Below are 17,178 nucleotides of genomic sequence, written 5' to 3'. Positions count from 1 at the left end.
CAATCAGATCCAGTTGGCGATACGCAGCTCGGCTCGCCCGACCGTTACTGCTTTACAAACTGAGAAGAAATAAAAACCCTGGTTTTACGACCCCGCAGTTAAAAACTATTTGTAGAAGTTGCTAAGGTTCAAATCCAAAGCGCCCTCCCCGGGGGACTCTTAGGCAATTCCGAGGACCCCGGATTCCTTCCTTTCTTTCTCCCCCTTCCACCCTGAGATGGGGTCGAATTCACGGCAGACATGGAGAGCTTTCCGTCCTGGACAAACACAAGCCAAAGTGCTTAAGGACATCTGTTTATTTTATTTCTTTAATGAGAAAACCTCCCTCTCCCGGCTCAGCTGTGTTTATTTATCCTGCGCGTCACGTGGGCGCAGCGCCCTGCAAGTTGAAAGGCCCGGCCTTCAGGTCCCGAACAGGGAGCCGGGGCTGCCCAAGCAAAACAGAGGCCCTGGAACTCCATAAAATAGGTTCTCAAAATAAATACGGCCTCATTCGCTCGGTGGAGGTGGATTAAGTCAAGATGAACACAATTTGGAAAGGATTCTCTGAGGAAGTCGGGGATTGCGTTCCCCCACCGGGGGTTAACCCTGCCTCCCCCACCCGGCTCACTTTTCAGTTAAATGAAAGGTATTTGGTCCTCGAGGCTAATCAAGAAACGGGGATCGGGCTTCTCTGCCCGGCCCCAGGGCAGCTGGCCTCACCAGCCACTTGGTCCATCCTCCAAGAGGCGCAGGCAGCTGCAGGAGCCCTTGGGGAGGGGGGGGGAACCAGGAAGAAGCTGGAAACGCTTTGAAGGACTTTGAAGGACGTGGGGAGGTGAATGGCACCGCGGCGGGTGCTGGCGGAGGTGGCACCCTCTGTGATAAGTGCTGGGTAAGCCACCGCCTCCTGGCCAGCACCTCCGCTCACGTCTCCTAGAGCATTAAAGGATGATTTCCAACAGCAAAGACGTTTTGGAGATGGTGGTCAGCCACGGGCTCCTTAGCAGACTTTCCTTGAAGCTGGGTGCTCTCTGCAGCTTGAGGGGCCTGGGTGAGTGGCCCAGCTGGGGCGAGGGGCACTCGAGGGGCTGGCTCAGGCCCCGAGCCTGCCCGCTGGCTCCCGAGACCTCCTCTGCCAACTCCCCCCCTCCCCAGCCCACCTTCTGGTGAATGCTGAAGGGAAAAAAAGAGACGGATTTAAATCTCCTGCAGCAAACTGTCAGGTGGGCGGGAGCGAGGAGCTCTTTGTCTCCTGTAAATACAGGGGTGCCACTCACATGCTCTAGGGTGGAAACGCCCGGCACCCAGGGAACCCGAATCATGGGGACGATTTTCCTTGACACTTGACCCCCGGGTTGAGGAGCTGTCCCCCGGCCCCCCACCTGCGTGCTCTGTGCCACCTATTTCCCCACAAGAGGGTCTTGGCACTTGCTCAAAGATGGCTGGGTTCCAGCAGCCCCTGGGGATGGGGTGTCACTGCCCCAGGCGAGAGGCGGTCAACCCCGCCATCGAGTTCGGGGTTGACTTTGATAAGAAAATGGGGCCTGTCCCCCTCACCAGAATCCGTTTCCCACGCTTCCTTTGAATTGGTGAACTTTTGTGCCTTTCCAGTGTCAGAGTGGGAGAACTCTGACGCCAGGTCCCAGGAGGGGCTGAATCCAAAGTAGAAAAATGCCGTTTATGGATCTCTTTGGAAACGTCCATCCATGGATGAAGGAAGAAACAAAGTGCAGAATCCTAGTAGGATGGAGTAGTATTCAGCCATGAAAAGGAGGGGCACTGATAGGGGCTACAACACGGATGAACCTTGAGAACGTGATGCTGGGTGGACGTGACGTGGGTGGACGTGACGCGGGTGGACGTGACGCGGGTGGAAGAAGCCGACACGAGGGTCTCCCGTTATCCGCTTCTGTGAAGTACCCACAGTGGTGAATCACAGCCACAGGGCGCAGACTGGGTGACCAGGGCAGAGGGGCCCAGTGCTTCATGGGTAAGGGATTCCTTTGGGGTCATGAAAACCAGACGGAGGTGGCAGTTACATAACCTGTGATGCCACCAAATTGTGTCGTTTAAATGGTTCGTTTTATGCTCTAGGTGTGCAGAGCACTCCGCCCAGGCTTTGGGGGCTGGTGGCCCACCCAGGGTGCCCATGGGGCAGAAGGCCACTTCTTGCTTCACCTGTTGGGCCATTTCTAATCAGAATCCTACGGTGAGTGACGTGGCGGAGTCCACAGGCCTGGGATCGAATCACCTCTTCCTGGATCCAAGCCCTGGGGCGGTCCCCTTCCTCTGGGGTCTCACTTTGCTCCTCTGTCTAGGGGAATAAGAGCTCCTGCCCACCCCACGAGAGAAGCCGGGGCACTGCGGCGGGTCCCCCGGGCACCAGGCCACCTGCGGGCAGCAGACGAGAACTTTCTTTTGCTGAGAAACTGGGTCATTTTCTTCCTGTTGCTTGGTGCTCGGTCTCCATCTGGCTGCGGTGTCGGGTGGGAAGGGCCCGGCCTGTGGTTCTGGGAGAGATGGTGGGACGCCCCGACTCCTCTGAGGAGGCCTGGCCCCTGCGTCCCCCGCGGAGCCGGCTGGGCCGGGGGGCGGTGGGGGCTGCTCTGTGAATCCAGCTCCTTTACCACGGCGCGATCTCATCTGGGAGAGTCGGCAGTCTGTGGTTTTCCAGGAATCGGTCTCTTTCATTCCTGGTGCAGTTCCTGCAGCGAGCGCTCAGCATCAAAATCGAAGTGTTTGCTTTTATGAGTTTGTAGCCCATGACCCACAGCCAGGGCCCTGGGTCCCGCTGCTGGAGAACCCGAATCTCCCACGTGTGGCACCAGGCCAGACGCCTCACGTGACTCATTTCCCAAAAGACAGACCCGCCTGGTCCATGTGGCCATCTCCCTGTACCCAGGAGGACCCCCCCAGCCACCAGGCTGGTGAGTGGCCGAGAAGGGACCAGACCCAGCACTCTGAGCCCCTCGGCCACCAAGCCTCCTCGTGTTACCGGGACCCGTTCCTCCCATGCCGGCTGTCCCACGGGGCACGGGGGGCCACAGGCCAGGCCCAGCTCTGGAACACAGTCTTTTCATGACCCTTTTATATTAGTTTCCAGGATTTAAAACCAGGAGATTCCACCTTAAAATTCAGATTTCTGTCCCAGCATTTCTGGCAACTCGGGTGGAACCCAAGGACAGGACGCTAAGTGACAAAAGACACATGATGTCACCCAAACGTGGAACCTAAACGAGCCGTTCCCATGGAAGTAGACATTGGAGCAGTGGCCTCGAGATTCTCGCCCGGGGAGGAGGGGCGGCCAGCGGGTGCAGAGACGCCGCCCCTGCCCTGGTGGCTGACCACAGTTAACGGTGACGTCGGGTGGGTTTCCGACGAGCTGGAAGCGGGACTCTGAGCGGTCTCACCACCAGGAAACAGAGAGAGTGGAGCCATGTCCCTGCTCCTTGTGTTGAAGGAGCGCATTGAAGTCCAGTCAGAGCCGCTCTAACGAGAAAGAGCCAGGTTCCTGGGTTCTCTAGAGAAGTCACAGGGTGTGGCCACGCGGGCCCCCCGCGGCGGGAACTGCCTGCCTCCTTTAAATAGGGCGGGCGCTGGCCAGTCTGCTGCAGGCCCCCCCAGGTGGCCCAGCCCTAGGCCACCTGTTCTCAGGGGCACTCTGGTCCTCTAGGAAGAGCTGGGGGCAGTGGGAGGATTACAGCTGCAGGCGGTGTGCGCCGCCCAGGCCCCACTCGGGGCAGGGAAGTGGGTGTGAGGAGGACACCCAGCTCCGGGGTCGCGTTGGACAGGTCAGTGCTGGGCCAAGAGGGCGGCTGGGGTCATCTTTGGGGATGTAAGTCAGGCCTTCCGGAAAGTGTTCCCAGGTTTCTGACTCACTTCAGATCACATTCACACTCTTCCCTGGGTCTAGAGGGTGAAGGTCAGGGTCAGGGTCAGGGTCGGGGTTAGGGCTGAGGTTGGGGTGCCCTGATTCCTGCCTATCTCCTCCATTTCCCGTCGACTACTATACTCCCTGGCGTCTCTCCGCTGCTCCAACAAACTTCACTTGCTCCTACCCCGGGGCCTTTGCACTGGCTGCTCCTTCTCCCCCCACCCCATGGCTGGCTCCTTCATGCCATCAAGTCTCACTCAGATGTCACCTCCCGGGAGGGCTCCCTGATCACCCCATTGCTAGCAGCCCTCCCCCACAACACGCTCCATCCGGCTCATTTCTCCCTCTCCATAGTACATCACCTTGTGTGTGACCTGAAATGCTTCTTAGGTTTTCATGTCCCCTTCCTCCTCCCTTAGGTAAGCTCCACGTGGCAAGGGACGGTGGTGTCTGGGAGGGTGGTCCAGAGCAGGGGTCGGCAAAGGACACCCACCCAATAGGCCCCGCCCGGCCCCCACTTGGCTTGGTGCTAGTTTTATGGGAACACAGCCGCGCCCCGCCCCTCATGGCCGCCCAGGGCCGCGAGCTGAGGCGGGACCCTGCAGGCCTCAGAGCCCGGAGCCTTAGATCTCACCCCGTGGAGGCAGAGCGAGGGCTCTGGAGCCAGCGCTCAAGTCCAAGGCCACGTGACCTGCCACCAGTGCTTCTGCCTCTGTGTCTGGGTGTCCACCGTGGGCCTGGCACAGGGCAGCAGGACTGACCTCCCAGGGCCCCTGAGGAGGTGACTCCAGGTGCTGGGGGTGGGCCTGCTGCAGGGGCAGCCTGTGTAGAATGACACTGAGGCTTTGGAAGCCTGCTCTGAAGCTGTCCCCTCGGGGCAGGCCACTGTGGTGGCCCACGAGGCAGACAAGGACGGCCTCGGGCCCGGTGGAGGCTGAACTTTCCCACTTACAGCACTGACAGTCCCGGGCCCCGGGGAGCCCCACAGTCCTGGACACGTCAGGGTGGTCACCGCCTGTCGATGCTCACAGCTCCATCCATCTATTGATTTTTGCCTTTAAATTTACATCCTAGGGGCTGGGGTCGTGGCTCGCGTAGAGCGCTCGCCTGGTACGTGAGAGGCCCTGGGTTCAGTCCTCAGCACCCCATAAATAAGTAAAATAGAGAGATTGTGTTCAAGTACAACTAAAAAATATATTAAGTAAAAAATAAAATAAATTTACATCCCAGCCAGGCACGGCGGCCCACGCCTGTCATCCCAGCAGCTCGGGAGGCAGATCTGGGCAGGAGGATCACGAGTTCAAAGCCAGCCTCAGCCATGGCGAGGCCCTAAGCGACTCAGTGAGATGCTGTCTCTAATAAAATACAAAATAGGGCTGGGGACGTGGCTCAGGGGTCGAGGGCCCACCCCTCAAATTGGCATCCTAGTGAAACGTGGCAGAAGCCGTTGTTCCTGCAGCCACGGACCATCTCCAAAAGGCAACACACCTGAGGCTGAGGGTTGGCCCTCAAAAGAGGCCCCGGGGGACCTTTCCTTCCCCTTGACTGTGGCTCACTGTCTGTCCGCTTGTCTGTGGCTCAGAGTTTGTCCTGCAGCCTGGGTCGGGATCCTGTGAGTGCAGACAGGTCCACCTTCCGCGTCTGGGCCTCCGTGCTGCTCTGGCTGGGCTCCTCCCTGACTGTCTGAACACGCGGTCCACCTCTTCCTGCTCTTCCACCTGCATTTTCTTGTCTTCCCCTAAAGAAGTTTTTTTTTTCTTTTTTTTCAACAAGCTGATCTGTTTTCCAGGAGTTTCCAAGTAATTAAACTCAATTAAAACCATTAAATCCTCTCCTTTAATGACAACTTTATTATTAGGCGCCAACTGCGAGGAGGAGGCTGAGGGCAGGCGGCTCTCGGTGTGCGCTAATCCGTCCCTGACCTCTGGCTGACACCTCTGCAGATAAGCCCTGCCAAATAGGGAAGCTGCTTCGTGAATAGCTTTAATTAAGACTTTTCTTCCTCGTGGCAGGGTAATTATTTGCTCAGCTTGTAAACAGCGACTTGGCGACTTGGCGGGGGTTTTAAAGGTGGGTCACAAGGCCGGGGCTTGGGCGGGTTTTGTTTTTTTCTTTAAAGGACAGGGAGGGAGGACTCCCATCCGGAAGAGGTGAGAGCCCATTGTCCCCAAGTCGGGTGATTGACACACCAGCGCCCCGCCCAGGGCCCCCCCAGACCCACCCTGGCTCCCGGACAGACTGGGCGCTGACAGCAGAGGGACGGGCCTGGATCACCAGCTGCCAAGCCCAGCACCTCCCTGGCCCTCCTTTCAGGTGGCACCTGAGAAAGGACAGGCCAGGGCAGGTGATGGACGTGAGCAGGACCACTGGCCCACCACAGTGCTCGCTGTGGGCCAGGCCCCTGTCACCGGCTCGTCACCCGTCACCCTGCCTCCAGGAGGTGGACACCAAGGACACGGGCACCGTGAGGGCTACTGACCTGCCCAAGTCCCTAGTAGTCAGAGCAGAGCCCCGATTTGTAGCCAGGTGCCTGGCTGCAGGGGTGGGACAGGACGACGGGGTCACATCCGGCCCCCAGAGAGTGGCACCTCCCGCTCGCTCTCGGCTGGAGACTTCTTGTTGTTACTGTAGCTGTCACCTTGCTGGAAGGCTGGTGTCATTTAACGTCTCTTGCTCTGCAGTTCCAAGGTCAATTTCCTGACCCAAGAGACCCTGACTTTTCATGATTCTCAGATCAGTAGGCCACATGTTCTCAACTGGGGGTGACTTTTGTCCCCAGGACACATTTAATAAAGCCTGGAGACACCTGTGGCTGTGTTCTCTGGGTGGGGGTACAACTGGCATCGAGCCGGTGGAGGTAGGGGCGCCGCTCACGCTCTGCAGGGGACAGGGCACCCCGACAGAGTTGCCTGGTTCAAAACGTCAACAAAGCCGAGGTCGAAACCCCTGATTTATAGAATGCTAAAAACGCCCAAAGGAATTCTGTAAACAAGCAAAAGCAATGTTGACCTTCCCACCGATTCCCCCTTTAAAAAAACCAGTCCAAAACCCTTCTTTTAAAAAAAAGGAACTAATTAGCCCGTTGAATTTGTTTACCAGGCACCAGAAGTCTCCCAGAAACACTTCCAGAGAGCTAAGGGTGTTTCCTAAACAGTAGGGATGGATGGAATCGCAGCGCATTCGTATTTAAAGACAACTGCAGACTCCCAGGCACCTACTGCGCCTGGTGGCCAGACTCCCTAGGGCAGTGCCTCCCGGGGAGCGGAAAGCAGGGAGATCATGCCTCACCCCAGCTGCCCAAGATGGCCACAGAGGCCCTCATCTCTCCTGGGACGGCTCTGAGGTGTTTGGAGCTGAAAATAAAGCAGATAACAGCTCAGGAGGGCTGAGCCCGGGGCCAGGTGGAGTCTAAGGCTTAGAATGTCATTTTGTGCATCTGGAGGAGGGACCCTGGGAGGAATGACAGCAGAACTGCCCCCTCGAGGCCCCTGCGAGGAGGAAGCCGAGCCCGGCCGGGACACCAAGAAACCTGGCTCCCCACAGGCGCGTGTGTTTCTGAAAACTCTGGAACCGTCGCACCTGATAACATGAATGACCCTCAAGTTGGTCACCAAACTAAGTGTCCCACAGCACCCCTCTCTTTTGCCTCCCAGGTGACACCTCAAGGAGCTACGGGCCACACCCAAGTGCGGCAGGCTGGGGAGCAGAGGGGACAGTCCTGAGCCTGCAGGGCTGGAATGGGCTGCCTCAAACCCCGCCCAGGTCTGGTTCCCGCGGAGCCCTGTGGCACCAGGAAGGGGACTCACAGTTGACTCTGCCTTTTCCTATCAAATCCAGGAAATTAAAGGCACAGACGCTCAGAGGCAATAAGGGGGGCCTCTCCCCCCCACAGACCTCCCCTCCCTCCAAGCCTGGCGGTTATAGGATCGGAAGGCCACCCGAGGCCCGACAGGAGGGCAGCGCGGGTTCCTGATGATGGCTGCTTGTCACGGCCGCCCTCCTGGGAAGGAGAATTTCATTCCACGAATCATTTATTCCTTAAAAAGTAGACAACATGGGGCTGGGAAAATATTTTATATTCTCGTCCCTGCACAGACTCATGGGGAGCCTAGTGGTGAGGTGAGTGGCCCAGGTCTGCTTCTGAGTCCGTCCTGGGCCACTGACCAGCAGGGTGACCTGGGACCGCCCCTTCATCACTCTGAGTCTGGACTTTTCCGTCAAATGGGGAAGACCTTGTGTAAGAGATGACAATCAGACACAGGCGCCTTAACAGTATCATCTAAAATGACCTCCAGCCGACGTGTAGAAGATGTCTATAAGATGTTCATGAATCTGAGTTTAGACCTGGGTCCCATCTCCAAATCATTCATTGTTCATATGTAAATATATTCCAAAATCTGAAAAAATAAGAAATTCAAAACACATCTGGTGCCAAGCATCTCAGGCGTGAGGTTCTCAGCCTGCGCCTACGTCTCATCTGGACCTTCGCAGTTAAGAAAACGAAGCAGCCGCAGGGGATTTCAGAAGGACAGGCGCGCTGGTCGTGCAGACAGAAGACCCGTTCCCATCATCCTGGGCAAGATGCCCTGCACTTATTTATACAGTGCAGGCGTGGACCAGGCTTGGTCATTAGAAGCAGGGCTTCTGTGTGCACGTCCAGCCAGACTTGAGTCCTGTTGGGTGTGTGTGTGAGAATCCTCCGTTCCCCGAGGTGGACAGCGTCCCCCCTCGCGTCATGAGGCGTGAACACCCTCGGCACCTCCGATACCAAGACGCCCCGTGACTGTGACAGCCAAAATGCGCACCCTGGTTTCCACACCAGGTCTGGGGAGCAGCCACACCCGCTGAGAACTTCTGTCCCAAGGCCCCGTCTTTAGATGACGTGCCCAACACAGCTCTCGCAAACGGCCTAGCTGCGTGCTTTGATGGGCTCACAGCCCCCAAAGATGTCCACGTCCTGGTCCCCAAAACCTGTGAGTGTCACCTTATGTGGCAAGGGGGACTTTGCAGATGCAATTAAGTGGCCCAAGGTAATCTGAGGAAAAAGAAAATGTACCTGCTGGTGTGACCAGAATGTCCAGACCCAGACACCTTCCTGTGGCTCTCACATGGATCTGTCACCTCCTGGGCAGTGGCGGGGCTTACACTCTACCTTCCCCCCTGGGGAACCAAGGGCCTCTTTCCCCGCAGTCATGGCTGAAGTCCTGCGGCCAGTTCCCCTGGGCTCAGCTTGACCCCCAGGCCTTTCCTGAGCCAGTCTCTATGATCCTGGCCAGGCCTTCAGTTCGTGGTCACCCTGGAAGGCCAGCAAGGGATAGGTCAGCTTCTCTGCACCACACACTGCCCCCCTGGTTAGCCAGCCGTGGGTGTTACAGGTGCCTAATAAAGACACCGTGTCGGGGCCCAAGACCACCCTCAGACTTACCAGAACTCCAGGCCTCGGGAAAGCGGTTGTAGTCACAGCGAGTTTATCACAGTCAGGGACACGGGTGAAGTCACCAAGGGAAAAGGCCCAGGGCAGAGTCCAGGAGAGAGCCACCTCCCCTCCCGGGCACCCTCTCCCGGCGGAGCACAGACGCTCCCCCTGACTCTCCCGGCACAAGGGGTGGCAAAGGGTGCCCACCTGGGCCCTGCTGTCCTGGTCTCTCTGGGGGCCAGTGGTACGACCTCACCGTGCCCGACCCAGGCCTGCCAACAGCATTTCCTGCACAGCCAGCCTCTACAGCCTCACCGCAGAGGCCCCGAGGGAAATCCACCAAATGACTCAGCTGGACGGGAGACCTCCACTCACCATCGACGTCTGGGGCATGCAGGTGGGGGTGGGGACAGGGACAGCCCATCCTCCTGGGCATGAAGCACCTGTCCTGTCATGACGCTGAGCCACAGAGGGTACCCACCCCCTCAGGGCAGAGTGACCCTATTGGGCATTAAGGACACAGCCCAAGAATGGAGGGTCAGATCAGTCGTGAGCTTCAACCCAAAGCCACCTGTCCAAGCTGAGTGACATCGCACGAGTTAGCGGCGATGACACGTAACAGTCGCTGTGACCAAGCTCAGGTCCCCCGCGCTCGCTCTGTTCCAGGCCTGGCTCCGTGTCCCCGAGTTGTTAACTCGCGGTTTTTAAGTGCGTCAGTGTCAGCACAGAAAAAAGTACATTTGCACCAGGACCCAGTACCCGCCCCTGTGCTGAAATACAAGTCCCCGTTGCTGTGTGCGGTGGCTGGACACTCCCCTGTCTGTCCTGGAGATGGGCACACTCCTTCCATGAAGGGAGAGTGAATACTTTTGGCTTCAGTCTGTGCGGTGACGCTCAGGACCGCCATGTGGCAGGAGAGCAGCCGTCCACCTGAAGTGACGGGTGGGGATGGCCGTGGCCAGTAACACTTGACTCACAAAAGCAGGCCGCAGGCCGCGCTCAGCTGACCCCAGACGTATGGCACTCTCCAGTCTTTTTCTGTTTTGATGCCGGTCATTCACCTCTCGGTAGAAGTACTGTAACCTGCACTTGGAAAAACTCATTGAATCGTTTCACACCAGATCAAGTAAGCGAGCCGCTCACAGAGGAGAAAACCAGGCCCTCTCAGGCTGAATGGCGGCCTGGGGACATCCCCTTGTCACCGCCCACCGCGGAGCCCCTGCCCCACGCTCTCAGTTAGACGGCTCCTGTCCCTAGTTCCCACGTCTTTGTTGGTGCCTCCAGTGGTGTGTGGTGATGGGGTCCGTGGTCACACCCTTGTCCCTGCCCATCATCAACAGTGCGTTGGGCCATGCCCCGGGGATGATCCCTCCCTCCTCTCTCCCGGCTCCCTTCCCTCTACGCCACGGATCCCCCTTAGACTTTCAGGAGACCCCCCCCACCCCACCTTGCTGCTTTTTCCTCTCTGGATTCCACAAAGGAGAGAAAGCAGACCACCTTCATCTTCCAAGTTGGCTCATTTCACTTGACATGATGTTCTCCAGTTCCACCCATTTTCTTGCAGATGACATAGTTTTATTCCTCTTTGTGGCTGAATAAGACTCCATTATACGCCAGGTGCACACCTGTAATCCCAGTGGCTCAGGAGGCTGAGGCAGGAGGATCATGAGTTCAAAGCCAGCCTCAGCAATAGTGAGGCACTAAGCAACTCAGTGAGACCCTGTCTCTAATAAAATACAAAATAGGGCTGGGGAGGTGGCTCAGGCGTTAAGCACCCCTAAGTTCAATCCCCGGTACCAAGAAACTCCATTATGTCATTATGATTATTATCCAACAGGGACAGTGAAGGGATCCAGAGGACCCCGTCACAGGGGCCCCTTTCTGTGGAGCCTGGAACCTGCCGTCCTGGTGTCCAAAGGCTGGTGATGGGGATAAAGAGTGCACTAGTGTCCCTTCTTTGAGTCAAACACATTTTATAGTCATCTATGACAAAAAATGTTCTGAGCTTAGAAAAGTTGGAAATACAGAAAGGAAATTCTTTAGTGGACAGATCGACTTCTGCTTCATTAAAGCAACTTTGGGTAGATACTTGGACTCTCTGTTTTGAAATAAAAACAGTGGCCTCAGGCTGGGGCTGCAGCTCAGTGGAAGACACCCGCAGATTCTCCAGGCTACGGGAAGCCCTTCCACCCACCAGCCCGCGGCCCGCAGAGCCCCTCCCGGGAGCAAGCCTGTGTGGGAGACCCCCTTCTGTCAGTTCTCTGGTTTAAATTGATCCTTGTCTTACAGGGACCCACTTATACTATTGCTTATTTGGAAAAATACACACTGATTTTTCTTGAATCCAAATAGTACAGAATGATCAGGAAAAGGGTCCTCTGCGCGCTCTGGACTGTGCCTTCGGTGCTCCTGCTGGGTTGACAGAGACAGGTTCTTTGCTTAGGGGTGGGAGGGAGGTGACAATCCCCAAGCTGCTGCCATCCTGCTGCCAGCCGGGCTGGGCCCGGTGTTTACACACCTGCCATCTCCTTTAACCCTCGCTCCCTCGGGCGGTGGAGATCCGAGTGGCTCTGAGGGGTCAGAGGCCTTTGGTCAGCTGAAGAGCGCGGCGCGAAGGCTCCATATTTTAACTTCTATCTGATTGGGTCCAACAGGGTGCCCCTCCACGCTGCTGTGGGTGGCTGGAGCCACAGAGACGGGTGGCGTGTTTATGGGGTGTGTGGGGGACAACAAGTTCCACAGATGACGCGAGATGAAAGGGACGGCTCTGGTCCCGATGCAGTCCAATGTGTCCTCTACTGATCACGCAGAGTCCTCCCCAGTCTTGATGTTAACTCCTCTGTCTCTGCAGCCCTGGGGAAGCACCTTCTCCCTGGACACCGTGGTCTGTCTGGGGTGCAGGAGGCACGGGGTCCCCGAGCTCTGGGTGCTCCTCTGGGGGCTGGTGCCGACTTCCCTGCCCGGGGCCCAGCGGGTCTTCAGTAAGGAGCTGTGAAAGGAGGCCCGTCTGGGCAGCTCCCACATCAGCGCGGACCTCAGCGGGTCTCGGGAACCTGAGTGGGGGCCTGCCGAGCCGGGCGGGTGGTCCACGGGCTCCCGACATTCGGGTACTTTGGGTTTGTTGTAGTCGTTTAACTTTTAATTGCACAGTAAATATTCAAATATCTTCTTTTGAAAAAATTTAGAATATTCTGGATGATACAAAACTTGGCTTTGACCATGGCCTTTAATTCCTACTCTCTCCTCTGTGCCTTCCAAAAGTAACCGATGTGCTGACTCTGGGGGCACCCACTGGGATCGTGGTAAATACGTCAGCGCCCAGGGACAGCACATAGTGACCGTGTCACCAAGACGTGCCAGCAGTATGCAGTATAGAACGTAGAGGTGGGTTTTATCTCACCCGAGAATATATTTTTTGGTGTGTTCGTGTTAACCCATGGAGACCCAGCCCATTTCTTTTACTGAAATTCAGTTTTCCATAGCGGTAGGCTGCATCGTGTTCTGAGTCTCCTTCGGCCGGGCAGCTAAGTCGTTTCCAACCTTTGGCCTTTCTAACAGTTCTATACTGAATTTTTTTTTTCTTTTTTGCCGTACTGAGGGTTGAACCCAGGGGTGTTCTACTGCTGAACTACGTCCCCCATTATTTCTATTTTCTATTTTTGAGACAAGGTCTCACTAAGATTCCTAGGTGGACCTCAAACTTGCAATCCCCCTGCCTCCCGAGTCGCTGGGGTTACAGGCGTGTGACGCGGCTCCCACCCTAAGGACCGTCTCGTCCTTGCTCAGGTGCGTGAGTTTTTCTCTAGGATAAACAGTGAAGCTGGAATGTGGCTGGGTGTGGTGGCCCACACCTGGGATCCCCGCAGGCAGCTCGGGAGGCTGAGGCAGGAGGACGGTGAGTTCAGAGCCAGCCTCAGCCACATCGTGAGGCTCTGGACAACTCTGGGAGACCCTGTCTCTAAATAAAGTACAGAAGTCGGGGGGAGGCTCCGTGGTGGAGCCTAGTACCAAAGACAAAAACAGAAAAAGAAAACGAGAATCTCTCCGTCTGCTGCCTGGGATCTTCATTTCTTAACACAAGAAACACACACACACACACACACACACACACACACACAGAGGTTAAATTCATGGCATTCTGCAAGGAAACGTCCATGGAAACCAGCCACTGCCCAGTGACCGCATCACCCTTTCTTTCACCCTAAGGCAACAACTGTCATCCTGGGCTGATTCTTCTGTGGTCACCTCCCTCTGCATTTCTAGGTGAAGCGCTGATACTGTGGCGTCTGATCGTTTTCTGGGTCAGGCCTGATCTCGGCTTCAGGAAATATCCCATGAGAATTTACTCCTCCGAGGCCCTCACCCTCGGGCCCACTCACCGGCTTTGCTTCCCCAGTCTCTCACCAAGCTCCCCGCAGCCACTCCCGTGGGGACCGTGGGGACCGTAGGGACCGGGTGTGGGCTCCGCAGCCTAACCAGGGACTGGGCCTAGGGCTGTTCCCCGCCTCCTCCCTCACCACAGGCAAACCTGAGGTCGGCAGCTGCTCCTCCCTTCCTCCCTCCCTCCCTCCTCCCTTCCTCCCTCCCTCCCTCCCTCCTCCCTTCCTCCCTCCCTCCTCCCTCCCTCCCCCCTCCCTCCCTCCCTCCCTTCCTTCCTTCCTTCCTTCCTTCCTTCCTCCCTCCCTCCCTCCTCCCTTCCTCCCTCCCTCCCTCCCTCCTCCCTTCCTCCCTCCCTCCTCCCTCCCTCCCCCCTCCCTCCCTCCCTCCCTTCCTTCCTTCCTTCCTTCCTTCCTTCCTTCCTCCCTCCCTCCCTCCTCCCTTCCTCCCTCCCTCCCTCCCTCCTCCCTTCCTCCCTCCCTCCTCCCTCCCTCCCCCCTCCCTCCCTCCCTCCCCCCTCCCTCCCTCCCTTCCTTCCTTCCTTCCTTCCTTCCTTCCTTCTTTCTTTCATGTGTGTTTTCTGGTTCGTTTGGTTTTTAGTTTTTAGGGTCAAGAGGGTCTATGTTCCTGATTGTGTATTTTCATGGTGGAGGTGAGACGGCCGCCCAGTGAAAGATCCCAACAGGAAAACTAGTTCCTGGAGGGGGGACAGGCCTCCTCTCTCTCCCGACCCCAGCCCTGGAGTCCTCTCAGAGGCGGAGCTGCTCTGGAGCCAGGTGACCTGGGGTCAGACCCCAGTGCTCACCAGCTCCTGTGGCCTTGAACTGGGCACCCCGCCCTGTGCACCCCAGTTTCTTCATCTGTAAAATGGGAGAATCACTGCTGCCCTCGTAGAGCTTCGCGGGGACTGAATGAGATCACACTCCAGGGCGTACAGAGAAAGCGCTTCGCGGGTGTTTGTCAGGAATCGAGGACGGGGTGTTGGGCACACTCTGGACGAGTGGTTCTGCACCGTGGCAGCACACGGGAATCACCGGGGGACTCTGAGCTTCCGGGTGCCTGGAGCACCCCACAGCGATCCTGGTCTTGGTATGCAGTGCAGGCAGAGGCTGGGATTTCTTTCATGCTCCACACGGCATCACAGTGTGCAAGCAGGACTGAAAATGAGTGTGCTCCTTATTCCCCATGTGCATCCATTAGCATAGGTGAGGTACGCTGCAGTAACAAACATCCCCAACTCTATTTCTCAGTCTACCTTTCACTGTGGTGTAAGTCCATTACCAGCAGCAGCTGGATGGGTGCCACCTTTAGCCTGGAACCCAGGCAGACAGAATAGCCTTCATCCAGAACACGCTCCCTCCTGTGAAGTGGGAAGAAAGGCAGCTTGACACACCTGCATCAGCTCACGGAGGCCCTGGCCAAGAGGGAAACTCCACTTCTGCCCACGTAGTATCATCCAAAGCCAGTCACGTGGTCACACCTGAGTTCAACAGGGTCACTGTATTGGGGACAGCAGACTCTTTCTGATAGCCAAGTTTGTAGACCAACGGTCAGGCCCTCCCAGTGCCCACACACCTTCCCTGAAGCCTTCCCGGCGTCCCACAAAACCAAAAAGTGCTGTCCCTGGGCGCTGACGTGTTTACCAAGATCTGAGTGGGTGCTCCGGGGTCAGGACAGTAGTTACTTTGGGAAGGCACAGAGGAGAGAGGAGGGATTAAAGGTGACGGTCAGAGCCAGGTCTTGTAGCCCACGCTGGCTACAGCCACTTCCGTAGGATGTGTCCTGGTGGCACGGTCACTGAGGTGTCTACAGAGCCAGGTGTTTGCAGGAGACTTCACACTGGAGCCGGTGGATAGGACCTAGCAGCCGGCCCTGGAGGCTGGGCGCCGTCACCAGCCCGGCCCCCACGGGCACACTCCAGGCCACTCGGGAGCTGGCCGAGGAGAAGGACCCACGCTGCCCTCAGGGGTGGGCAGGGAGGCTGAGACCCAGAGGCTGCGCCTGCATGAGACTGTGCCTTCTCTCTCCCACAGGACACCACGACGTCCGTGCGCATCGGCCTGATGATGGAGGAGATGATCTTCAACCTGGCGGACACACACCTCTTCTTCAATGACCTGGAGGTTTGCAGTCCCTGGTCCCCGTAGGAGTTGCCATATTTAATCACCTCCTCCAGGGGAGAGCAGATGCTTCTTTCCACCTCTTCTTTCTTTTCTTTCCTTTTTACATCTCTTCTTCTTTTAGAGGCTTGAAACTTTTGCTAGCCACTCCCAAGAAGGCCCAGAACTGGGCCAACAATGGCCTATTGGAAACACTTGGCCGGATTATCTCCCTGCCTTCCTGCGCGGCTCTCGGGCCTTCTCCCTGCCCCGGTGATGTCCAGGGCAGTCCTGCTAATCCAATAAGGGCCGTGTCGCTTCTTCCTCCTGAAATTTGCTGTTTAATAAGTTTATTAAGGCAAATGAGGGCAGATCCTCCTGGGTCAGCGATGATTAGCAGTGGGCCAGGATGGAAGCTTTTAAAAACAATTTACATTCCCCTGAAAGCATGTTTTACAAAGAAAGAGAGTGAGAGCGAGCGGAGGGACTAATCTTATTTAGTGTATCTGCTCCTGAGCCCCCAGGCAAGATGCAAGGGAGGTAGGAAGGAGGGGGGCAGCTTCGGAAATAAACTTAAGTCATTTATTTCCGACAGTCTCTGTCGGAAAGATTCGGGAAGGACTTCAAATGGAAAACATATTTAAAAGAGAACTATTTAAGCAAAGGGATCAAGAGCTGCGTCATGAATTTTTTAAAAATTCAGGCTCAGAACTGCTTTTGTCATGTTCAGAGTGAATCTGAGCTTCCTGGTGACCAAAGCAAGAAGGGAAATATGAATTACTTCCCTCAAATGGAGGAATAAGCAGCTCTCCTCAGGTGAAGAGAGGTTGGAGTGATAGAAAAGATCAGTGTGAGGCTCTTCTGGCTTTGTAGATGACAATCAGGTTTTTGGCTCACAGATTGAAAAATAAAGGCATCTTACCATGAAACTGTATGTGAAAGAACAATTCTATTTATCCTACTAGGAACAGTTTTCTCAGTCTCTAGAAAATCCCTGGGACTGAGCTGTAGAGCTGAAATATAAAGGTGTGGATTCCAAACCTGTCCTTGCCCAGGGCAGTGTGAATATTCATCCTCAGGAAGGGTCCTCCGGCTAGAGACAGGAATCCTGGCAGTCTTGGGCTCTGTCTTTCCATCCAAAAGACAGACTCGATGTTCTCTGCCCCACGAGAACCCGATTCAAGGAAAGGGTCTGGGTGGAAAGTGAGTAAGGAGGAGCCTCGGTGTCGGGGAGAACGCCTCTGGCAGCGAGGCCAGCGCTGTCCTTGGCCAAAGCAAGGTGCAGGTGCTCTTGAGCGCGCCCCCATGGCGGGGGGAGAACAGGAAGAGAGAGAGCTCGGGAGGGTTTGTTTGTTTGTTTGTTTGTTTGTTTGTTCGTTCGTTTGTTTGATGGCCATTAAATTCAGCAAGTGTTTCTGGAACCTGTAACA

The 17,178-nt window shown here is 56.3% G+C and overlaps 1 protein-coding gene across 1 annotated transcript in view; it reads left to right on the top strand.

Annotated features, from left to right (window-relative positions):
- Positions 1-17,178, top strand: part of Eya2 (EYA transcriptional coactivator and phosphatase 2) — a gene marked incomplete at its 5' end in the record, with an annotated part of 114,793 nt that overhangs the window by 75,129 nt on the left and 22,486 nt on the right. The window contains one exon of the mRNA XM_026390955.2: positions 15,683-15,772. Coding sequence (XP_026246740.2) covers positions 15,683-15,772 — 90 coding nt within the window. The remainder of the gene's footprint in view (positions 1-15,682; positions 15,773-17,178) is intronic.

This window comes from Urocitellus parryii, chromosome 6, assembly GCF_045843805.1.
Source record: "Urocitellus parryii isolate mUroPar1 chromosome 6, mUroPar1.hap1, whole genome shotgun sequence".
Classification (NCBI taxonomy): domain Eukaryota; kingdom Metazoa; phylum Chordata; class Mammalia; order Rodentia; family Sciuridae; genus Urocitellus; species Urocitellus parryii.
This window is presented reverse-complemented; position numbering and strand designations above follow the sequence as displayed.